This window comes from Tamandua tetradactyla, chromosome 2 (assembly GCF_023851605.1).
Source record: "Tamandua tetradactyla isolate mTamTet1 chromosome 2, mTamTet1.pri, whole genome shotgun sequence".
NCBI classification, from domain to species: Eukaryota; Metazoa; Chordata; class Mammalia; order Pilosa; family Myrmecophagidae; genus Tamandua; species Tamandua tetradactyla.
The window spans coordinates 128,680,090-128,705,776 of record NC_135328.1 but is presented as its reverse complement, the minus strand read 5'-3'; the positions used below and the strand labels follow the sequence as shown (position 1 = coordinate 128,705,776).

Here is a 25,687-nt window from a genome sequence, read left to right as displayed (position 1 = left end):
GAGGCCCTGACAACATGAGTATCAATGTGCTGGAGACATGTCCACAGCTGACAGGCACCAACCACATGGATGGCACAGTATTGTCCTCATCGACATGCCAGCCACTCACATGGCTAATAGGACCATCACTGAGGAAACAATGGGGTCCAGAGGCATGGTTGAACCTGTACCACTGCTGAGAGTAAAGAGAGGTATGGAAGCATTTCTGGAGGAGAGGACATAAGCAAATGGGGGAGGAAAGACGTTTGAGCATGAGTCATGTATCCCTCCATGGTCCTGCCCCACACAGGTGAGCAGGTTTCCCTTTGGAACTGGATGGAGAGGTAACAGTGAGATGACCCCACTCCCATGCCTGCTTGTCCTTGCCATGAACTCCTCTAGAAGCTGGGCATGAAGCTCTCACTAAACAAGGGTTGTAGACTCAACAATTGCACAATCTATAACAACACTGAACCTGTACATGAGACCATCCCAGGAGCTCAGTAGGAAGATGTGTTGGATTTGAGAATGACATCCTTCTCTTCGATCCCAGGAAAGCAGGAAGCACTGAGCCACACAATGGGACAACCTGAACAAGCAGATGGTCTCTGGGAGATGCATTTCACTGTACAGGTGACCCACAAACATACAGGACCCTTTGAAAGGACGTACCCAGATTCACCCATGTTCTTATTTGTCCAGGCATGACAAAACTAGAGAGGCCCCCTTCTAATATCCCCATTCAATGGCATTACAAACCCTTCCCTGATTCCCTGCTCAACCCAGCACTGCACACATTCCTCATCCTCCAGTCCATCCTACTGGAAATTTCTTAAGTGTATCTTCAAGCCCCCATGCTGCATGAATAAAGAGATCATGGCATCGTTTTTTGTTAATGACTCTGAAGGGCTTCATTTTTGAGTCTTTCAAAAGAGATTCATTCTATGATCACATTATAGCCTCCATGAGCTAATGTTCAATTAGAATAAAATACATTTGGAATACTTGAAATGTAGATGCGTAAAATGTACCTAAAAACCTTGGATGAAGCTTGAAAGTAAGAAAGAAAAAGAAGCTCTGGGCTTCCTTTCAGGTCAATAGAGGGAAAGAACTGAGGGCATAGATCTCATCAAGCAAGTGATGAATACAGGTTCATTTGGTGAGCAGCAATCTTTCTTCATGCTGAATTACTGGAGGAAGGTGCCTCAAGACTGAGTGAGAGTGAAGTATAAATAGAAACATATTTGCAGAGCACGTGATTTGGCCCCAGTTTTGTCTTACCAGACACAAGGATCCCACTATCTTCAAGAGTCAAAGAATTCCCAGATTACCTGTCCTTCCCTCACAGCCTCCCTCCCTGGTATTTCTTGGGATATGCTCCTGGTAAGGGTCTAGTTAAACTATGCACTCATCACTTCCCCTTAGGTATGCCAAGACCTCCACCTGCACATTCTTCCATCCTCCTGGATGCCCACTTGCCCCTCTTGGTTGGGGACACCGTGGTAACAATATGTACATAATCCCAGGTTCACCCATTGCCACTCACACTCTACTGGCCATGTCCTGACAACAAGGTCAGATTCAGTTCTTGGACTGACGCGGCCAGAAATGGGTAAAGGATGTGGAGTTGAGCATTTGACCAGGGTCACAAGGCAGGAGGGACTAAGCCACAAGTGGGGAAACAAGTGACAGACACCTGAGTCTGGGTGAGCACTGCTCTGTGTTCCAGTACCTGTTTCTCAACCTACCAGTTGGAACATGGTGGGCAAGTATGATGAGGGAACAATGTTTCCCTGACTGAGGTTTACTCTGTACTGGGATCACATACTCAGCACGGGGCCTGGGACACAGAGACACATGAGACAGAAGCAGATCAGTTGTTCCCAGGGTCCTGAAGAGGTGAAAATGGAGAGTGACAGCTGAGTCGGTGGGGGTCCTGTTTACAGAGAAGAAATGTTCTGGATGCGACAGTGCTGATGGTTCTTCAGCATTGCAATGTATGCATCTGGATGCTGATATGAACACATCAATACAATATTAAAATATTTAATTTAATATGAATTAAAAATTAATAATAAAAAAATTCACAAATAATGTAAACCATGATAAAATAATACATAAAAAAAAATAGGAGGGGTCTTGTTGGTGAGGGGAACACTGGGTCCTCTTCTGCAGCTCCTGGATGTTGAAGTGGAAGTGCCACCTCCATTGAAGCCCCTGCCTCACCCAGTGGACCCGTTTGAAATGGAGGCTCCAGCTCTTGAGCTCGTCCCAAATCCAGAGTTGAAGTGCTTTCTAACTGTGCTGTTGGGACAGCAGGTGGTAGCCTTGGTAGTACAGGTGGCACTGGAGCTACAAAAGGAGGGGTATATTCACCAGCATGACAGCATTCCCAGGAACCTCTCCAAAGTCAGAAAATATCCCACTACCTGTGAGATGCCCAAACCCCTGATTCACAGGCCAAGAGCTCTTCCCAGGGAGAGGTCCAACAAGTATATATTCTGACAGTCCACTTTGCTGCTAGCCCAATACCAGTCCTGGGGCCTCATTCTTTGGTTCTCCCCAATATCCTCCCCTCAGGCTCAAAGGAACCAAGCACAGTCCTCTTACCCTCTGGCACAGCCTCTTCTATCTTGGGACCCATGGTGAGTGCTCGCAAGATGACATATGAGGAGGGGCAGTGTACTGGCCTGGTGACCAGGATCAGATGCAACACCTGTTGTTGGGCTATGCCCTGTGTCATGTTTCCCCGAAGGGAACATGTTGCAGAGAACTCCCTGCCCAGGGGGGTGGGCACCAGGCAATGCCCCAGCTCCTCCAGGATGTTGTCCACAAGGATCAGCTGCATTTGGCGGGTGTCTTCTGTGACCACAGGAGTCTGTTCTTCACACTGGAGGGTCAGGGGAGGGAAAATGCTGTCAGTAGTTCCACTGGGATCACAAAGAGAGTTGGGAAAAATGCTCAAACCTGGAAATCCCAAGACCTCAGAGGCAGTGGAAAGAGGTGGGACATGGATGTCTTTAGCAGAAGAATGTTTTAAACCTTAGTGCATTCAGGTTATTTTTTAACCTCAGTAATAGCAGCCTTCCTTTATAAAAAGTCTGTCATAGTATTATCCCCTTTGTCTTCACAAATCTGTGCCATTCTATAGAAGAGGAAACAAGGGCTGGCCAAGACCATGTGGCTGCTGGAAGACACAGGTCAGACCTAGGACCCTTTGATTCTACACCTGCTAAATGTCACCTCTGCAGTGCCTGAGGCTAGGTCTGCCCCTGTCATGTAGGAAATTCTCCTGAATCCCCCCTCTTCGCCCAGATACGCTCAGGGAGACTCACCCTGGGATCTTGTATTTTATTTCAAAGCCATGCACTTCGTTCTTTTTCATATTAAAGGAAGCTTTGAGAATCTGAGTTATCCCTGATCCTGTAAAGGGGAAAGCGCCTGGAAGTTCCAGGGTGGGAGAAAGCCCCTGGAAAGTCCAAGGATAGAAGCTGATGACTCAGTAGAGAAAAGTTCCGTATGACCTTTAATGAACTCAAATGCAGGTCATTATCTCATGAGGCAATGTTAAATTATAAGAGCAATGTGATGTTTTTTTCCTCGTGGACACCAGAGTGACAACGTTAGAAAGTTAGATCATATGCAGGGTGGATGGATGGCAGAGAAGTAGCCACCACCATCAAAATGCTTTGGGATCCTTGAGGGCTTCAAGTGATTTGGCCCCTGCCCTTCAAAGTTTAAATCTGCTTAACCTTCAGCCTCACCATCTCATTCCTTGGCATTTACTCTGGGTGACTGGGACACATTAGGGTATTCAGGGACATACAATGTCTCTCAGGCTGGTTGAAAAAATTAGCAGAAGGAGCCATGTTAAGGACCAATGGTAGTGACAGGCGGCCCCTGTCAACTCTGTCCTCCCTCTGAACCTTCACACAACCCTGTCACCTGACATGGATGGATCATGAAGGTGAGCTCGGTGTGATGGCATGTTGCAGAAACACATGTATTATCATATAATTTCACTCTCCCCCAATTTTAAGGCAAAACAACTCAGGAAGACTGAGTATGCCTAAGGATGGAAAGGTGTGGAGGGCCTGTCATGCTGACAGCAGGTGGGACACCTAGGTGCTAGAGCACCTGGGGGCAGGTAGACCAAATAACCAAGGACATGTCACTAAGAAAGGCTGTCATGGTCTGTCATGAGGAGGAATCACTATGGTCGTCTCTTTTGTGATGTTCCAGGAATCACTGCACCTGGTCAAGGCAGAGGCTGGATGCAGAACTCCTTGGAATAGAGGACCAACACAGGGGAAGCTCAGGGAGGAGTCTGGGAGTGCTGTCTGGGCAGGATTTGAGACCCGGAGCCCCCGGCTGACTTGGGACCTGGGTGAGGACCCTACTGCTGCCATCTCACCGCCAGCATGTTCTGGTCCCTTTGGGTACTCTGGCCTGCCAGCGCTGTGGTCATAGACGTATTGAAAACACCATCATCCAGCTCTGTGCTGGCCTCCTGGGGGGAAATCTGTAAAGACAAGACCATCAACCAGGCAAGGAGGAAAGGAGGTGACAGCTACACAGGGCTGGGTTAAGACCTGGACAGGTGGTGCCACTCCAACTCTTCCCTGCCCACCCTAGAGCCTGGACGTGTTGGGGTCATGATGAACCCACCAGATGTCCATCCACAGCCACCGACTTCTACCCGGGGTCTGTCCCCACTCTTGTCCATGCCCTCATGCACCCACAGAGGGAGGGGTGCTGCTGAGACTGCCCAGGCAGGGCCACAAAGTCAGCTTGGGGCATCCCCCTTCTGGGACCCCTGGGTTACCCTTGGGTTCCTCCTTGGAAAATGCCAGAAACTCCGAGGGTGAGAGCTGAGCCAGCGCCTGCACTGTTGGATAAGGCTCTCACGGTGGAGTTTCCTGGACCCACGGCCTCGTGAAGCCGGTAGACAGCAAGAGAACATGTTGGTCTCTTCAGCCTCTCTTCCGGAGTGAGTGGTTAGGGGTTGACTCTGGAATGTAGGTGCCTAGTTCTTGGGGTTCCAAGTTCTGTAGGGCTCTGTCTCCAAGGAAGTGAGGTCACTTCCTGGGTCCCCCTCCTTCTGCCCCCTCTGGATAAAGCTCTCTCCTTCCCTCTCCTCTTCCCTGTCATCTCCAGACTGTACAGTGTCACTCACACAGCCTTCCATATTGCCCCTAAGGCCTGGGGACATCAGAAAACAACTGAGGTGTCAGAGCCTAGGTGATACCTGGGTCTCCTTCTCCCAGTTCTGTGACCCTGACACTCCTTGTGCCTCAAAGGGCCCCCCAATTTCCCCCTTCTGCTTGAGGGGACAATTCTAGCTTCTCCTTCCCAGGGACATCATCAGATGGATGTGCAACAGTTCCTATAAATCTGCAGGGCTGGTGTGACCTGTAGATAAGTCTTCAGCTTAGAGAAGGAGGAATTGCCAGCTTGGGTGGGAAGAAGCAAGAAACACAACTCAAATCAGGGCTGAGCACTGGGGCTGTGATCTTGGGAAGGTCATGAGCACTCTTGGCTCCATTTCCCTTTCCCTCCAGAATGGGCTGGAAATTCAGTGAAAATCAGAGCCTCTCACCCTGGAATGAAAACCCTCCAAAGGCTTCCCATTCCATTTAGAATTAGATCCAAGTGCCTCACCTTAGTTAGCAGGCTGGGATGGCTCCAAGAGCCTTTCCGGAGCCGTTTCCTCCTGACCTCCACATCCTGATGTAATCCATTCCTCTTGGGTGTGGGCTGGACCATGTGTCTCACTTCTCAATAATATAACATGGCAGAAGTGAAGGGATTGATGCAATTTCACCTCCAAGCTATAGTTAAAGGAGATTTTGAGAATATTTTGGTGGTTGTCCCTTGCCCCAATATCACTCTGTTATTTTGTGCCTCTGTGTTACTCTCAGTCTTTTTCCCTCTCTATGTCTCCCTCTCTCTCTCTTGTTCTCTCCCTCTCTCCCTATCTCTCTGTGTGTTTCTCTGTCTCTGTCTCTGTTTTCCTGTCTCTTCTACTCACTTGCACTCTTGGGAAGCAAGCTGCCATACAGAGAGGTGTCTTATTCAGAGGCCAATACACAAAGGCTGAGGGAGGTCATGGGCCACAGGCAGGAAGGATCTCAGGCCCAGCATCTAGACTGGACCCTGCCACAGCCCCAGGATGGGGATGGAAGCAGTTCCTCCCCAGTGGAGCTGCGGGTGACATCACAGCCAAAGGCTGAGGTATGGCCTGGAGGCAGCAGCCCCAGCCAAGCCCTGTCCAGATTCTTGGTCCACACAGCCTCCCACTCACAGACACCTAAATCATCTTCAGGGTGGAGGACCTGGGCTTGCCCTTCTTCCTCTCTCCCCCCTCCCCTCCTAGCTTGTGCCTGCAATATCATCTGCCTTTCTCACCTCTTCTGGCCACACACCCTCTGCCTTTGAGTCTGCACATTTGTGCCTCCTCTCAGCAGATTTCCTGTGCAGGGCTGGCCCCTCTGATCATTATGTTCACAGCAGAGATGTTACCTTACAGGGAGCCGTTGGGTCACTCCCACCTGGGGGCCCCCAGTCTGCCCTCTCAGCCCCTGCTTTCTTTTCACTGGAACATCTGCTCTTTTCCTTATTAAGGTTTTTTTTTTTTCATGAATTTACCAATGGCCCCCGTGGACTTTGAGTACCTGGGTGCAGAGGCCATGTCAGTGGTTTTCAGCACTGGAACCAAGGTCCAAGCTACCACTGGCTCAGGTGAGGAATTGGGGCACAGATGATGAAGGGACAGATGAGATCATCAGAGGCCCCCAGACAAACACATATACCTCTGACCAGCTCAGAGCATAGAGGTGAGTGCTAATAACAGGATGTACAATCTTAGGCAGGGGAATAGCCAGAAAGACCCAAGTGTGCCTCCTTCCTGGCTCCTGCATCTCCAGAAGCCTCCTGGGCACAGTTGGGAAAGAGGCTGCTCCATTGTGACCAGACCTATCACTGCAGTTCTGGGCAAGAAAATCACCTACTGAAACCTCACACCTTGAGTCAAAAAGCAGCCCCACTTCCACCACATGGGGCAAAGGAGAAGATATGCTCTGCACCCTCCCAAGAATCCCCTCCCCAAACCTCTTGGCCTGCTAGTGCTCAGAAGCAACCCAGGGAACAGAAAGAATTTCCCAGGGGCTCAGAGCACACTAGGCCATCGATGGAAAACTGAGACTAAAGACACTTATCTAAACCTGTGAAGTCCTGAGATTCTTCCACTCCAAGCACGCCAATATATGGAGGTAGAAACTGGGGCATTTCCTGTATCTGCCCTGAACACTAGGGGCTCATTCTCCTTCCAGGTGCCCAAAGAGAACGTGGCAGGATGCAGTATTCTTTTGTCCAGGATGCCCCAGAGATGGCCATGGCAGATAGCCCACTTGGGGCCCCACGCATTCCCTGCCCATTAACCTGGCATCTCCTTATCCTACTCCTGTTGGGGCCCCTGGGCATGTTGTCCAGAGGCTGATTCCACTGCCCCATGGAAGAGCTGCCTCCCAGGGTTTTTCTCTGCTCCTTGTCACCTCCTTGGTTCAAGCTCCCTTTCTACCTCACACTAGCATTGTCCCCATCATTAGTTACTGTGTTTGTGTTTTGGTTGTGTTCTCTCTTTCATATAGTTTATTAAGATACAAGTTACAGTTCTAATGCCAGGAAATTGTCCAAATTTAGGCCCTAACAAGAGGACACCTTCCTGGAGGGAAGGCAGCTGGTCTCTGGACTCATTGGTCTCATGGGAAGGCACATGGCAACATCTGCTGTCCTTCTCTCCTGGCTTCTGGTTTCACCCGGCTCTCTCAGCTCCTGTAATTGCTTCTGGCATGTCTTGGCATGTTTTCTTTCTGCCTCTCCAAACATATGTGTCCTTTCCAAAATGTCCCTCTCTTGCAAGACAGCAGTAAGTGGATTAAGAGCCACTGCGAATAGGTGATGACACATCTCCATGGAAACAACCTAATCAAAATATCCCTCCCAGGAGAGATGTGCACCCACAAGATGGGATTAAAAGAGCATGCCTTTCCTGGGGTCCATAACAGTTTCAAACCTGCACATTCCACCTTTCAACTGAGAAAGACATGTTCTTTACCAATACGAAATGCATTCATTCCAGCACAATATTACAAAAGTTGTAAACCATTTCAGTTTCAATGCAAAGTCAAAAACAGTACAAACTCATGGACTCTCATAAGGCAAATTTTGCTCTGGCTGTTGACCTGTGAAGCTCACAATAAGTTATCTGATACAAAGGAGGTATAGTCATGAGATAAAGGCCACCATTTTGATAGGGGGAAGTTTACAGGAAAACAGCGGTCACTGGAGCAAACATTTCTGACAACCAGCAGGGAAACCATTATTAGATTTCAAGCCCTGAGAATCATTTACAGAATGATGCTTTATCCTTCCCAGGGACATCTTGGAGCTTGGAGGAGCAGCACTCACACTCTTTCCAAGGCCTTACACAGTGGCTCTTTCTCTTCAAACACCTATATGAGTATTGCAACATTGCAGAACATAGGTGAGATCACCTTGCTCTTGACTTCATCCTCCCCAAGCCTATGGGAGGCACCTGGACCCTCTGCCATCTCCAGGGCACATGTTTAACTCCTTCAGAAGAGTAGGGTGGTGGACAGGCTCTCCACAAGCCCCTGTGTATGTGCTCCACCTTCACCAGTCAGGTTTTCTGTTGTTCATGTTTTTCTAGGAAGTCGTTCATTTTGTCTATATTGTCTAGTTCTTTTTAGCATACAGTTGCTCATATTATTCTTTCATTATCTCCTTTATTTCTGCAAGGAGTCAGGGGTGAATGGGGCACTAGAAAGAGCTCCTCTGTGAAGTTCTTTATTTCCCTACAGCCCAGGTTGTTTTCTTTTCTGCTGGCAGACAGTTGCAAGTTTAGTGTCAAGGTGGTCTGGCTGTGGATAGGAGGGAGCCAGTGGGGTTCAGGGTTCACCTGCAGCTTTGTGGAGTATAAAGTGGACCTGATGCCACTTGTCTACTTGTGGTCTTGGTCTGGGCTTAAAGACACAGCCCCAGGCCTGGCTGCTCAATAGTAGAGTGGATGCCTCCAAACCAGAGCCTTTCCTTTCTGTGCAAGCATATGCAGGACAACCAGAGGACATTTAATGGAGATCCACCCCATTGTGGTAGTCTTCAAAACTACAAGGCATCAAATGGACCAGATCACTGTCACATTTCACACCGCACCCATATCTTGTGACGTATTGAACCTGGGAACTATCAAATTAGCCAAATAAGCCTGAGGGCCTTTGTGAGCAGAAAGGAGTGAAACAAATGTCAGGGCTGGGGACACCCCACCAATGCTTCTGACCCATCAGGCTGACCCACGTCTGGTGGGTCTGGCCAGGAGTAATGCACATGCCTCCCTGTTAAGCCTGGCTTGTACTCATGTGGACAGATGAGGGGTGAGTATGTGGATGGTCACAGGGCTTGGTGCCATGGAGAAGTTCTTTTCTCTGGTGGGCTGTGGTCTGCTTAGTTTAGGTGACCAATTCAGCGCCTTGGGATCTGGATTCCACATTTCAATGACGGTTGGTACATCCTTGGAGGTGTGGGCACTTTGATCTCCATGTACTTGTGGCTGAATAACAGTTCCACATCCAGAGTATATCCAGCAGGTTGCAAAGATGATGCTGGTGTGGGAGACATGTGCCCTACATGGCATCTCGAACCTCCATCTGCCAGTTCTTAGCCCCCAAGTTGGAGGGCTATCATGACATGGTCCCCAGCCAGCCCTGGGTAGAGATGGTCACCTGGGAGCACGACTGAAGCCATGGCCAAACCTCCCCTGGTGCCTCATGGCCCCACTGCTGGGGTCTTATTTTCAGAACTCCACGCAGAAGGTCAGTGAGGGTCTGATGGGCAGGGTGGTCTTCACAAGCCCCTGTACAGGCATGGGGCCCCATGCGGACCAAAGGTGCAGTACTGGTACAGAGTGAGTGTGGGTGGTTTGGGGTCTCCTCACCCAGAGCCCTGAGGAGCCAAGAAGGGCCCCTTGTCCAGATGTCACCTGGAGTCCCCACTGAGCTCCCTCCCTGGGTTTTCCTTCTGAAATACATTTATGGTTTACCTCTCTGATCCTAGGATCCAAGTAGTAATCTGCTGTTCCATCCTTCTACACCTTCTCTAACCTTACTAATCATGCCATGCAGGATGATTCTTTTCAATCAGGAGAGGCTGGGGACTCATGTATCACTATCTGCTCTCACCCTCACAACACTGCAAATGTGCACAAATATACATTTTCTTTTGTATGTGAGATTTGAGATTCCAGCTAGGGAGTCCCTATCCCTGGTAGAGTGAGAACAAAAACCCCATTGGCTGGCACATTTCCCGGGTACACTCAGATAACTGTAATAATTCTGATTGTGGTTCATTTAATCTGCCCAGATTTATTGAGTACCTGCTATGTGCAGGCACATTTCAGGCTCTGAACATAACATAGTGAGCCTATCAGATAAAGATTGTTGCCTTCTGGGCTCTCTTTCTCATCAGAGAGTCAGACAGGGATCCCAGAACACATAAGCATGGAGGATGCACAGCATGTTAAAGGGGACCTCTCATGATCCATCTAGATAAGGATGTATCCCCCCAGGTTTTGACACTTCAGCCAACATCCAGGGTCAACTGAAAGGTGAGTGATCTTTGCATCAGGAAGAGGGTCACCTGTCTCCACCAGGTGTGTTAGTTTGGGAACTCTCCCTGGGAGAGTCTGTTCAGGACTCAGTTCCCAGATATTGTTTTTTCCACAACAGGGCTGAGGCCTTGGGCCTCCTCTCAGGAAGGAAGGAGTCACAGGGATCTATGAATGGGGTCTCAGCCCCTTGGGAACAGAGGGGAGGCTGGTGATCAGGAGAGAGCCCCTCCGGGAGCCTGTCCTACATGGAGCTCCCCATGCCAGCTCTGACTTGCAACATCCTGTCCACCTTCTCATTTCCCAGCTACAGCACCTGGAGTTCACTGAGGAAGAGCACTTAGTGAGGCCTTGGCTTGTGGAGCAGGGCAGGCACAGGAGTCCAGCCCATAGGGTACCCTCAGAGGGCAGAGATGGTGACAGGACAGGCCCCTGACTTGGTTTCCAGATTGCCTCCCCCACAGTGCCATGACCTCTATCCTCACATCTGGCAGGATCAATACTCAGCGGATTTCTCTTAACCCCCACATATTGCTGTTTACAGGTGCTGCTAGGCTGCACCCAGATCAAATATCTGGGTCAGAACCACACCGCCATGCACTTGATTGCTGTGTCTATCTTAAGTCTCTGAATTTATTGCAGGTCTGAGTAGCTATGCTGGGCTCCATTTTTTGCTTCCAAACTTTGGATTCTTGATTCAATGACAGCCAACTCAGAGGTGAGGAGGACTGGGGCTGGGTGCCAGTGAGCCGGAAGGGAAAACATGGGTTCAGCACCCAGAAACCAACTTCCAGGCTAGGGTGGGCACAGGAGCAAGGGGGAATTTCAGAAGAGTCCTCTGTGGACATCTGTTTTGTGGTTTTGATGATCCATATTGTTGAAATACATGTATCTTGAGAATGTGTATCTGCTGTTGTTGTATGAAGTATTCTGTAAATGCCAAAAAACACAGTTGATGATGTTGTTCACTTTAATTATCTCCTTACTGATTGCCAGCATTTTGGATGTTCCCATTATGACAGGAGGAGTGTTGCAGTCTCCAAGTACACAGTGTGTTTGTCCTTTTCTCTTGTAGTTTCATTTGATTTGGCTTATGAATTTGGATGCTCTGTTGGTAGTAGCTACTCATTAAAGATAATAATGTCCTTGGAGAATACCATGAATGGTGTACTGATCTACATAATCTTTACTGATACTTTCCCTGTTTAGAAATCTGTTTTGACTGAAATTAAAAACCTTCTTTAATTTTTATTTTCAATGTATTGGTTTAAGTTTTTTTTTTTTTTTTTTTTTTGCTTGGACAGGCACTAGAAATCAAACCTAGGTCTCCAGCATGGCAGGTAAGATCTCTGCCTGCCCAGTCACGACAGCCCACATTAACACAAATTATATAATATAAAATATATATGCAGGACTTCCGGAGAAGATGGCGGCATAGTAAGGTGCGCGCGTCTTACTTCCTCCTCCAGAACAACTACTAAATAACTAGAAACAGTACAGAATACCTCCCAGAGCCACGACAGAGATCAGAAACACAGTGTACTCCAGTCTAGGACACCTGGACCGGCTAAGAGACTCCACTGCGGTGAGGTTCACAAGATGTATGTGCTTCCCTGGGCCGTGGCGGCTGGTGGCCGGAGCCCCTCCTTCCCTCCTTCCCGGGCCGGCTGGGAGCCTCGGATCGGCAGTTCCTCAAGCCACGGCGCTGGCAACTGGCGCCCCGCCCACAAATGCGGCTTCCTGGGCCGGCTGGGAGCCTCGGATCAGTGGTTCTCCAAGCCGTGGCGGCCGGCGACTGGTGTCCCTCCCACACATGTGGCTTCCCGGGCTGGCTAGGAGCCTAGGATCAGCGGTTCCCGAAGCCGCGGCAGGCAGTGACCGGAGCCCCTCCCACACACGCGGCTTCCCTGGCCGGCTGGGAGCCTTAGATCAGTGGTTCCCCAAGCCACGGCGGCCGGCGCCCCTCCCTCACAGGAGACTTCCCGGAGGGAAAGGAAAGAGTCTCCAACAGTAGTAGAGAATGAGCCCAACCTAACACCAATAGTGGCATTACTGAACAACTTCTGACTACTAAAAATAGGCCCTCAGCTCAGGCAAAACTGATCAAGGCGGAAGTCGCCTATTGGGCTAACTGAAAAAGAGGAAAGGGGGCAAAACAGAGCCTTCTGCGGCTGTTTCTACAGAGGCTTGTTTGCCTCTGGGCTCAGCGCTGGGATTACACAGGTTGCAACTGCCCTGAACGCAGAAACAGGCTGCTTTCAGGGCTCTCTACCACCTGAACCTTCCCTGCGGGAGGGGTGAAACGCAACTCAGGTGGAATCCCTCTCTCAAGGAATTCAGATCCCAGGACTTCACCATTTGAAGCCATTAAAACCAACCTACAACCTTTCCTCTGTCTCCACCACACACCCAGCAGTGAGAGTCTTCCAAAGTTAAAGGAGTCACAACATCTTTTGCTGGTGGGACCCATAGACAGACAAGCACCACATACTGGGCAGGATTAGAAAAAAAGAGCCCAGAGACTTCACAGGAAAGTCTTTCAACCTGCTGGGTCCCACACTCAGGGAAATCTCATTAAATGCCCAGACACCAGCAAAAAATAACAAATCACACCAGGAAAACTGAAGATACGGCCCAGTCAAAGGAACAATCCAATAGCTCAAATGAGATACAGGGGCTGAGACAACTAATTCTGAATATATGAACAGAAATGGAAAACCTCTTCAAAAACCAAATCAATGAATTGAGGGAGGACATGAAGAAGGCATGTGATGAACAAAAAGAAGAAATGGAAAGTCTGAAAAAACAAATCACAGAACTTATGGGAATGAAAGATACAGTAGAAGAGATGAAAAAACAATGGAAACGTGCAATGGTAGATTTCAAGAGACAGAGGTCAGAATTAGTGAACTGGAGGATGGAACATCTGAAATCCAAAAAGAAACAGAAACTATAGGGAAAAGAATGGAAAAATTTGAGCAGGGGCTCAGGGAATTGAATGATGATATGAAGTGTACATATATATGTGTTGTGGGCGTCCCAGAAGGAGAAGAGAAGGGAAATGGAGGAAAAAAACTGATGGAAGAAATTATCACTGAAAATTTCCCAACTCTTATGAAAGACCTAAAATTACAGATCTAAGAAGCGTAGCGCACCCCAAAGAGAATACATCCAAATAGGCGTTCTCCAAGACACTTATTAGTTAGAATGTCAGAGGTCAAAGAGAAAGAGAGGATCTTGAAAGCAGCAAGAGAAAAACAATCCATCACATACAAGGGAAACCCAATAAGACTATGTGTAGATTTCTCAGCAGAAACCATGGAAGCAAGAAGACAGTGGGATGATATATTTAAATTACTAAAAGAGAAAAACTGCCAACGAAGACTTCTATATCCAGCAAAATTGTCCTTCAAAAATGAGGGAGAAATTAAAACATTTTCAGACAAAAAGTCACTGAGAGAATTTTTGACCAAGAGACCAGCTCTGCAAGAAATACTAAAGGATGCACTAGAGTCAGATACGAAAAGACAGAAGAGACAGGTATGGAGAATAGTGTAGAAAGAAGGAAAATCAGATATGATATATATAATACAAAAGGCAAAATGGTAGAGGAAAATATTACCCAAACAGTAATAACACTAAATGTTAATGGACTGAATTCCCCAATCAAAAGACATAGACTGGCAGAATGGATTAAAAAACAGGATCCTTCTATATGCTGTCTACAGGAAACACATCTTAGACCCAAAGATAAACATAGGCTGAGAGCGAAAGGTTGGGAAAAGATATTTCATGCAAATAACAACCAGAAAAGAGCAGGAGTAGCTATACTAATATCCAACAAATTAGACTTTAAATGTAAAACAGTTAAAAGAGACAAAGAAGGGTACTATCTACTAATAAAAGGAACAATTAAAGAAGAAGACATAACAATCATAAATATTTAAGCACCGAATCAGAATGCCCCAAAATACGTGAGGAACACACTGCAATTACTGAAAAGGGAAATAGACACATCTACTGTAATAGTTGGAGTCTTCAATTCGCCACTCTCATCAATGGACAGAACATCTAGACAGAGGATCAATAAAGAAACTGAGAATTTGAATATTACAATAACTGAGCTAGACTTAATAGACATTTATAGGATATTACACCCCACAACATCAGGATACACCTTTTTCTCAAGTGCTCATGGATCATTCTCAAAGATAGACCATATGCTGGGTCACAAAGCAAGTCTCAACAAATTTAAAAAGATTGAAATCATATACAACACTTTCTCAGATCATAAAGGAATGAAGTTGGAAATCAATAATAGGCAGAGTGCCAGAAAATTCAAAAATACGTGGAGGCTCAACAACACACTCTTAAACAACAAGTGGGTCAAGGAAGAAATTACAAGAAAAATTAGTAAATATCTCGAGGTGAATGAAAATGAAAACACAACATATCAAAACCTATGGGATGCAGCAAAGGCAGTGCTAACAGGGAAATTTATTGCCCTAAATGCCTATATCAGAAAAGAAGACAGGGCAAAGATGCAGGAATTAACTGTCCACTTGGAAGAACACAAGAAAGAACAGAAAACTAACCCCAAAGCAAGCAAAAGGAAAGAAATAACAAAGATTAGAGCAGAAATAAATGAAATTGAGAACATGAAAACAATTGAGAAAATCAATAAGACCAGAAGTTGGTTCTATGAGAAAACCAACAAGATTGATGGGCCCTTAGCAAGATTGACAAAAAGAAGAAGAGAGAGGATGCAAATAAATAAGATCAGAAATGGAAGAGGAGACATAACCACTGACCTCACAGAAATAAAGGAGGTAATAACAGGATACTATGAACAACTTTACACTAATAAATACAACAATATAGACGAAATGGACAAGTTCCTAGAAAGGCATGAACAACCAACTTTGACTCAAGAAGAAATTGATGACCTCAACAAACCAATCACAAGCAAAGAAAAGCTTCCCAAAAAGAAAAGTCCAGGACCAGACGGCTTCACATGTGAATTCTACCAAACATTCCAGAAAGAATTAGTACCAACTCTGCTCAAACTCTTCAAAAAAATTGAAGTGGAGGGAAAGCTACCTAATTCATTCTATGATGCCAACATCACCCTCATACCAAAAGCAGGCAAAGATATTACAAAAAAAGAAAACTACAGACCAATCTCTCTAATGAATAATCCTCAACAAAATTCTAGCAAATCGAATCCAGCAACACATTAAAAGAATTATACATCATGACCGAGTAGGATTCATCCCAGGTATGCAAGGATGGTTCAACATAAGAAAATCAATTAATGTAATACACCATATCAACAAATCAAAGCAGAAAAATCACATGATCATCTCAATTGATGCAGAGAAGGCATCTGACAAGATTCAACATCTGTTCCTGTTGAAAACACTTCAAAGGATAGGAATACAAGGGAACTTCCTTAAAATGATAGAGGGAATATATGAAAAACCCACAGCTAATATCATCCTCAATGGGGAAAAATTGAAAACTTTCCCCCTAAGATCAGGAACAAGACAAGGATGTCCATTATCACCACTATTATTCAACATCGTGTTGGAGGTTCTAGCCAGAGCAATTAGACAAGGAAAAGAAATACAAGGCATCAAAATAGGAAAGGAAGAAGTAAAACTATCACTGTTTGCAGACGATATGATACTATATATTGAAAACCCAGAAAAATCCACAACAAAACTACTAGAGCTAATAAATGAGTACAGCAAAGTAGCAGGTTACAAGATCAACATTCAAAAATCTGTAGCGTTTCTATACACTAGCAATGAACAAGCTGAGGGGGAAATCAAGAAATGAATTCCATTTACAATTGCAACTAAAAGAATAAAATACCTAGGAATAAATTTAATTAAAGAGACAAAAAACCTATACAAAGAAAACTACAAAAAACTGTTAAAAGAAATCACAGAAGACCTAAATAGATGGAAGGGCATACCATGTTCATGGATTGGAAGACTAAATATAGTTAAGATGTCAATCCTACCTAAACTGATTTACAGATTCAATGCAATACCAATCAAAATCCCAACGACTTAGTTTTTGGAAATAGAAAAACCAATAAGCAAATTTATCTGTAAGGGCAAGGTGCCCCAAATTGCTAAAAGTATCTTGAGGAAAAAAAACGAAGCTGGAGGTCTCACGCTGCTGGACTTTAAGGCATATTATGAAGCCACAGTGGTCAAAACAGTATGGTACTGACATAAAGATAGATATATTGACCAATGGAATTGAATAGAGTGCTCAGATATAGACCCTCTCATCTATGGACATTTGATCTTTGATAAGGCAGTCAAGCCAACTCACCTGGGACAGAACAGTCTCTTCAATAAGTGGTGTCTAGAGAACTGGATATCCATATGCAAAAGAATGAAAGTGAACCCGTATCTCACACCCTATACAAAAGTTAACACAAAATGGATCAAAGATCTAAACATTAGGTGTAAGACCATAAAACAGTTAGAGGAAAATGTAGGGAGATATCTTATGAATCTTACAATTAGAGGCGGTTTTACGGACCTTAAACCTAAAGCAAGAGCACTGAAGAAAGAAATAAATAAATGGGAGCTCCTCAAAATTAAACACTTTTGTGCATCAAAGAACTTCATCAAGAAAGTAGAAAGACAGCCTACACAGTGGGAGACAATATTTGGAAACCACATATCAGACAAAGGTCTAGTATCCAGAATTTATAAAGAGATGGTTCAACTCAACAACAAAAAGACAGCCAACCCAATTACAAATGGGAAAAGGTCTTGAACAGACACCTCTCAGAAGAGGAAATACAAATGGCCAAAAGGCACAGGAAGAGAAGCTCAATGTCCCTGGCCATTAGAGAAATGCAAATCAAAACCACAATGAGATATCATCTCACACCCACCAGAATGGCCATTATCAACAAAACAAAAAATGACAAGTTCTGGAGAGGATGTGGAGAAAGAGGCACACTGTTGGTGGGAATGTCAAATGGTGCAACCCCTGTGGAAGGCAGTTTGGCGGTTCCTCAAAAAGCTGAATATAGAATTGCCATACGACCCAGCAATACCATTGCTAGGTATCTACTCAAAGGACTTAAGGGCAAAGGCACAAACGGACATTTGCACACCAATGTTTATAGCAGCATTATTTACAATTGCAAAGAGATGGAAACAGCCAAAATGTCCATCAACAGACGAGTGGCTAAACAAACTGTGGTATATACATACGATGGAATATTATGCAGCTTTAAGACAGAATAAACTTATGAAGCATGTAATAACATGGATGGACCTAGAGAACATTATGCTGAGTGAGACTAGCCAGAAACTAAAGGAGAAATACTCTGTGGTCCCACTGATGTGAACCAAGATTAGAGAATAAACTTGGAATATGTCATTGGTAACAGAGACCATCAGGAGTTAGAAATAGGGTAAGATAATGGGTAATTGGAGCTGAAGGGATATAGACTGTGCAACAGGACTGGATACAAAAATTCAAAAATGGACAGCACAATACTACCTAAATGTAATGTAATTATGTTAAAACACTGAATGAAGCTGCATCTGAGCTATAGCTTTTTTATTGTTTTTTATATATTTTTTGTATTTTTTACATTTATTTTTTCTCTATATTATCATTTTATTTCTTTTTCTGTTGTCTTGCTATTTCTTTTTCTAAATCGATGCAAAGGTACTAAGAAATGATGATCATACATCTATGTGATGATAGTAATAATTAGTGATTGCATATGTAGAATGGAATGAGTTCTAAATGTTGTGTTAATTTTTTTTTAATTAATAAAAAAAAGAATTAATTGGCCACTGGCATTTAACCCTATATGCCAGTAATTCCAGATGTGTAAAGTAAATAAAATATAGAAGTCAAAAAAAATATATATATATATCCAAACCGAAGAAAAAATACAACACTTTTCAAAGCACTTTTCAACAAGTAGTTACAGTACAGATCCCTGACTTTGTCATGGGCTACGATTTTTTCCTCTCAGACTTTTCCTTCTAGCTGCCCCAGAATATATGAGGCTAGAACAGATAATTTTTTTTATCAATCCCATCAATTTTTCGTCTTTTTTTTTTTTTTTACGAAAAATAACATATAAAAAACAGTCATATATATTCAAAGCATAGCATGACTATTTGTTGTAGAACAGATTTCAGAGTTTGGTGTGGGTTTCAATTCCACAATTTTAGTGTTTGCTTCTTGCAGTTCTAATATACTGGAGACTAAAATAAATATCAATTTAGTGATTCAGCAATCATATTCATTTGTTTAATTCTACCTGCTCTGTATAACTTCATCATCTTTGATCTTTCTATCCCACTCTTTAGGGGTATTTGGACTATTGCTTTCTAACATTTTCATATTCAAAGGGACTGTCAATAATATGGGGTATGGAGAGGGAATTAGGTGATGTTCTGGGAGGCTGGGCCCTCCAGGTTTCAGGAATCATCTGGTCCAGGGACCCATCTGGAAATTGTAGGTTTCTAGAAAATACACAAGCACATGGAACCTTTTTTGAATCTTATAGATTCCCCTAGGTGTTCTTTAGGATAGGCTGGAATGGTCGTGGCTGTGGTTTGACAGGTTATGATAGATAGCAATGTCTAACTACTGCTGGCATAAGAGTGTCCTCCAGAGTAGCCTCTCAACTCTACTGAACTCTCCAAGCCACCAATACCTCATTAGTTACACTCCCCCCCTTATATTCAGGATGGGATTGTTGATCCCATGGTGCCAGGGTCAGATTCATCCCTGGGTGTCATTTCACAAGCCACCAGGGAGACTTGCAGCCTTAGATGTCTTCTCCCACCCAAGAGTGGAGGGCAGTGATCTCACTTGTAGAGTTGGCCTTAGAGAGAGTGAGGCCACATCTGAGCAACAAAATAGATCCTTTAGAAGCAACTCTTAGGCATACCTGCACATAGGCTAAGCTTCACTGCTGATGGAGCTTCACAACAGTAAACCTCAAGAAGGGCTTGAACTGTGGCCAGTTTGAATTTGTTGGGTACCCCAGAAAAGTCAAATTCTTTAATCCACATTCAATATTGCTGTGTGGGAGCTTTTGAATTGTTTACATGGAGATGTGCCTCACACACATTCTACTGGCCATATCCTGAGAACAAGGCCAGAGTCACCTCCTGAACTGATTCTGGCAGAGCCAGATAAAGGACATGGAGTTGAGTCCTTGACCAGTGCCATAAGGCAAGAGGGTCTACATCACAAGTGGGGGAAACAATGATGGACATTTGACTCTAGCTGAGCCCTGCTCTGTGCTCCAGCCCCTGTTCCCCAACTTTCCAGCTGGAACATGGTGGGTAAGTCCAGCCTGAGCCACTCTGTCCAAAGTGTGAAGTAGGGACAATAACTTGTTCCTATTGACTGAGCCTGACTCTGTGCTGGGACCGAAGAACCTCCATGTGCTCAGCACAGGGCCCAGGACAGAAACACAGGAGACAGAAGCAGATCAGTTGTTCCCAGGGTACTAAGGATGTGAGAAAGGAGGGTGATAGCTGAGTGGGGTGGGGGCCCAGTTTGAGGAGAAGGAATGTTCTGGATGTGACAGTGGTGATGATTCTCCAGCATTGTAATGTGTGCATGATGCTGATATAAATGTGGTATTAAGATGAAATATTTAATGTGAGTTTTAATATGAATAATAAACGTAATCACACATTACATATAACATGATTATGAATGTTATAAAGAGAAATACAAATACCCTCTTAGGAGTGCCTATGTCCTCTTCTGTAGCTCCTGGTTTGTGTAGGGGAACTGCCACATTACTGGGAGCTTCTGCCTCAGTCAGTGGACCTGGTTTCATTAGGGGCTCCAGCTCTGAAGTTGACTCCAAATCCCCAGCTGGTGATCATTTTGGTGCCAGCTCCAGAGCTTGTGTGAAACATGAAGTCCTTTCTACCTCTGCTTGTATGAGAGCAGGAGGTAGAGCTGGCAGTGCAGGTGGTGCTGGCGCTGAAAGAAGGAGTATATTCACCAGCATGACAGCCTTCCCAGGGATTGCTCCAAAGTCAGAAAATATCCCAATAAATATGAGATGCCTAAACCCAGGATTCCCAGTCCAGGAGTCCTTCCAAGACAGAGGTCCAGACGATAAATATTCTGACATTCCACTTTGCTCCTAGACCAACACCAGCTCTGGGGTCTCCTCCTGGAGTTCTCCCCCATGTTCTCCCCTCAGGCTCAAGGAATCCATCACAGTTCTCTTATCCTATGACACAGTATCTTCTGCTATACTGGGGCCCATGGTGAGTGCTGGCAGGATCATAGGTGACATGGCTTATGGCACTGAGCTGGTGACCATAACCAACTGCACAAGAAGTAGTGGTTGGGGCATGCCATGGCTCATGTTCCCCTGGAATAGATACATGAGAGAGAACTACCTGCCCAGGGGAGAGGGCACAATGCACTGTACCAGCTCCATGAGGCTGCAATACCTGAGGATGTTCTGCACCTGGGTGCTGTCTTCTGTGACCCCAGGAGCCTCCTCTTCACACTAGGGTAGCAGGGGAAGGAAAATGCAGTCAGCAGTTCCACCAGGAACACCAGAAGGGTTGGAAAAGGAGCTAAAGCCTGGAAATCCCAAGTCTTCAGGGACTGGAAAGAGGTGGGACATGGATGTCCTTAGCAGAAGAAAGTTTTAAACCTTATTGCATTGATGCTATTTTGTTACCTGAGTAATAGTAGCCCTCCTTTATAAATAACCTGTCATAAGGGTATTATTACCTGAGTCCTCACAAAGCTGACCCATTCTATAGAAGAGAAAACAAAGGCTTGCCAAAGCCATGTGGATGCTGGAAGACACAGGTCAGGACCAGAAAACTCTGACTCCACAGCTGCTAAATGTTCCCTCTGTGCTGCCTGAGGCTGGGCCTGCCCATGCAATGGAGGGAATTCTCCTGAAACCTCCTTCTCCCTCAGGTAAGAGCAAGGAGACTCACCCTGGGATCCTGGATTTTATTTCAAAGCTATGCACAAGGGTTTTCTTGGAATGCTGGTGATCACATTGGGTGTCTCTTAGTACTACCATACCCTGTGATTAAAGTCAATGGAAAGCTGCAACAACCCAATTCAGGCAGGACTACCGGTATTCCAGAAACTTCAGGAATGAAGGTTTGGGTGCCTCCACCTGGTAAAGAACCATGGCAAGCTGAAGTGCTTACTGAGGGTAATGGGAATGTGGAATGTGTAGTAGAAGAAGCTAGTGATAAATATGTCCAAGTGACCAGCTACAGAAAGAAGAACTATGAATATTTTCTATCTGTATTGCTGCATGTTTGCATTTTTATATAAGGAACTAGCTTGTTTTCCTCTTATCATTTGATACAAGTTTTCTGTTCATGTTATAACATTTAAGTCATAGAACATGAACTTTAAGAGTGAATGTTACCAAAGGACATGATCCTGTTCTGGAGGAACATTTCTGCTTGTATGCAGGGCAGTTGAGTATTGTAGGTGAAACCTATGTGGGTTATAGTGTTCTGTTTCGAAATTAAGAATGTTTCATGGTGATGTGTATAGCTGTGAAGTTGAAAAGGGGTGAACTGTGACAGTTAATTTCTGGTGTCAACTTGGCCACATTATTATGGCAAGTTATCTGGTCAGGCAAGCATTGACCTTTGTTGTCTGGTCAGAGAAGCACTGACCCTTGCTGCAAGGATATTCCATGGCTGGTAGATAAACTGGGAGGCAGGTGCATTAAATCATCAGTCAGTTGATTGAATCTGTGGCTGATTACATATCTGATCATCTAAGGGTTTTTTCCTACAATGAGACAGTACAATCAGTTGAAGGCTTTTAATGGAGAAGAGAGACTCAGTTGCTGCTTCTTTAGCCAGTGAGCCTCTCCTATTGAGTTCATCCAGACACTTCATTGGAGTCACCAGCCTCTCAGCCTGCCCTATGGTATTTGGACTCTCCCATTCCAATGGTTGTGTGAGACACCTTTATTTCATATTTACCAGTCTATCCTGTTGGTTTTGTTTCTCTAGAGAACCCTAACACAGGTGACAAGGCTAACCAGGAAGTGGTATAGTTGTACATTTGCATTGCAAAGTCTAGGGCAACCAGTATAAAAATTTGATAAGAGTATCTAATAGACATGCCAAGAGAGGAGAACAATTGAAACATATAAAATGTTCAATTAAAGCCAAATTTTGCACATAAAATGCAGAAGATAGTCACACATAGCAAGTGCAACTAATAGGAAACTGTTAAAATATGGTTGGCATTAATCTAAACATATTAATAATCACTTTACATTCCAATGGTACGAATACTCCACTAAAAAGCAAACACTGACAGAGTGGATATAAACAAAACAACAAAGCAAAGAAAACTAAGACCCCCCTATACTGAAATGTGTAATGTAAAAGAAAGGCACAGGGTGGGCCACAGTGGCTCAGCAGGCATAGTTCTCACCTGCCATGCGGGAGACCCGGGTTCAATTCCCATGCCAAAAAAAAGAAAAGGTTAAAACATTAAAAGAAATCACATTAAATAGTAAAGCACTAAAAGGACCTAGAAGAATATGCCAAACTGTTCATTGCTTGTCATTCTGGATGACTTTTGTGTTCTTTGCTTCTTGTACTCTTCAGTTTTCTATATTGCACAATTAACTTAAAAGTTAAAAAAAAGTAAATGTTATTTTAAAAATCCAAAAAGCTATCAAAAGATAGTATATAATTAAAGTGATTAGAGAGATAAATCATGTGAGAACTAATCAAAGGAAAGCTAGAGAAGATTTATTAATTTTAGTCAAAGCAGGTTTCTGAACAGGGAAACTATCAGGGTTGAAGAAGGGCTTGCATAAGGTTAAAGGTTGGATTCTCCAAGAAGACATAATAATCCTTAGTGATTTTCCCCCTACCAACAGAGCATCAAAATACATAAGGCAAATCAAATAAAACTACAAGAGAAAAGGACAAACCCTCTGTGTAGTTAGAGACTGCAACACTCCTCTCTCAGTAATGGGAACATCCAAAATGCAGATAATCAGTAAGGACGTAATTGAAGTGAGCATCATCATCAATCAGTTGGGTTTATTGGCATTTCGAGAACACCTTACCCAACAACAGCAGATACACGTTCTCATGCTACATGCAAATCATCAAGATAGACCTTCAGTACCATAATACAGAGGTCCGCAGAGGACTCTTCTGAAGGACCCCATTGTTCCTGGCCCACGCTACCCAACAGGATTGTCTCTGAGTGCTGCCACCATGCCCTCCCTTCTGGCTCGCTGGCACCCAGCCCCCACCCTCCTCACCCTCTGACTCGGCTGCCACTGAATCAAGAATCCAAAACTTGGAACCAAAATATTGAGCCTGGCACAGATACTCTGAGCACCAGTGAATCCAGAGGCTTCAGATGGAAACGATGTACATGGTGGTGTAGCCTTGGCCCAGACATTCAATCTGGATGCAGCCCAGTGCCTCCTGAAACCAGCAGTATGTAGGGATGGCAGAAGTCCTGAGTAATGATTCTGCCAGATGCCCAGGATGGAGGGTATGGCACTATGGGTGAGGTGAGCTGGAACCCAAAACAGATGCCTGTCCTGTCACCATCTCTGCCCTCTGAAGGCACTTTGTGGGCTGGGCTCCTGTGCTTGCACTACCCTTTGAGCTGAGCCTTCCCCATGCACTCTATCTCAGTGAGCTTCAGGCATTGTAGTTGGGCAATGAGAAGGTGGGCACAGTGCTTCATGTCAGAGCTGGCATGGTGGGGTCCATGTAGGACAGGTTTCCTCATGGACCAGCTCTACTTTCCCAGACTCCCCTCTGTGCCCAAGGGGCTAAGACCACATTCATGGCTCTCACTGACTCCTTTCCTCCCTGGGGGGAATTCCCCAGACCTCAGGTCTCTAGTGAAATTATAAGATATGTGGGAACAGATCCTGCACAGCATCTCTTAGAGACAGTCCTCCAGGTTCCCTACCCGGTCTGTGGAGACAGGGGTCCTTCTTCCTGACACAAAGCCCACTTTCCTTTTAAGTTTTTCCTAGAAGTTATCTGAACTCTCACAGTTTGGGGGACACATCTATATCTACATGGGCCTTGAGGGGTCCCTTCTCATGTGCTGTGTCTCTTTCAGCTCATGCAGTCTGGGGTCTCTGATTCCCCATCTAGAGTGGAAACCCTGGAGACAGAGGTCTTTGTCTGGCTCACAGTGTTACAAAGCCTGAAATGTGCCTGCACAAAGTAGGTGCTCCATAAATATGTGTTGATTGAATGAACCCCACCAGAGACATTGCAGGTATCTGAGTACATCTGAGCCCTGTTCAGACCCTGGGGGATTGTACTCTCACAACACCTGGGATAGGGAACCCCTAGATGGAATCTCAAATCTCCCATACAAAAGGAAATTAGGATTGCCACATTTACAGGGTGATGAGAGATGAGGCAGATATTGATACATGAACCCCCACCCTTTCCTGAGTGAAAACAACCATCTGAGTGGGATGATTAGTAAGGTTGGAGAAGATGTGGAAGGATAGACCAGCAGATTCCTATCTGGATCCCTGTGGTCAGAGAGATAAACCATAAATACAATAGCAGGAACCTAAGATGAACACAACACCCTGGTACCATGGGATCAGTAATTCCATCCTGACTAAAAGGGGCAAAAGAAATACAACTAATAAAGTATCAGTGGCAGAGAGAGTTCAAATAGAGCCAAGAGTCTACTCCGGAGTTTGCTCTTGCATAACTTGCCAACCCCCAACAGGGAGCATTCCTTCCAGTCCTACAAAACACCCAGAGCAATATAGAAGATTCCACAAGTGTTCCATGCACTGGTACAACTTTCCAGATAAGTCCTGAAACCTAGAGGGCCCAGCCTCTCCAGGACATCAGATAGTTCCAACTCCCTACCCCCTATTACTGGCAGGTCTTTCCAACACGAAAAAATTAAATGGCCATAGCCCAAATACCCCTAATGAGAAGGATAGAAAGATCAAAGGTGATGGTGGAGTTA

General features: G+C 45.1%; 1 protein-coding gene across 1 annotated transcript in view; it reads right to left on the bottom strand.

Moving 5' to 3' along the window:
• Positions 1 to 1,799: 1,799 nt before the first annotated feature.
• The window catches only part of LOC143657335 (uncharacterized), a 52,574-nt gene continuing 28,686 nt past the window's right edge, over positions 1,800 to 25,687 (bottom strand). Inside the window, exons 4-9 of the mRNA XM_077129620.1 lie at positions 5,641 to 5,810; positions 4,805 to 5,181; positions 4,394 to 4,501; positions 2,590 to 2,869; positions 2,068 to 2,331; positions 1,800 to 1,819 (exon numbers count right to left, since the gene is read on the bottom strand). Coding sequence (XP_076985735.1) covers positions 1,800 to 1,819; positions 2,068 to 2,331; positions 2,590 to 2,869; positions 4,394 to 4,501; positions 4,805 to 4,942 — 810 coding nt within the window. The 5' untranslated portion in view covers positions 4,943 to 5,181; positions 5,641 to 5,810. The remainder of the gene's footprint in view (positions 1,820 to 2,067; positions 2,332 to 2,589; positions 2,870 to 4,393; positions 4,502 to 4,804; positions 5,182 to 5,640; positions 5,811 to 25,687) is intronic.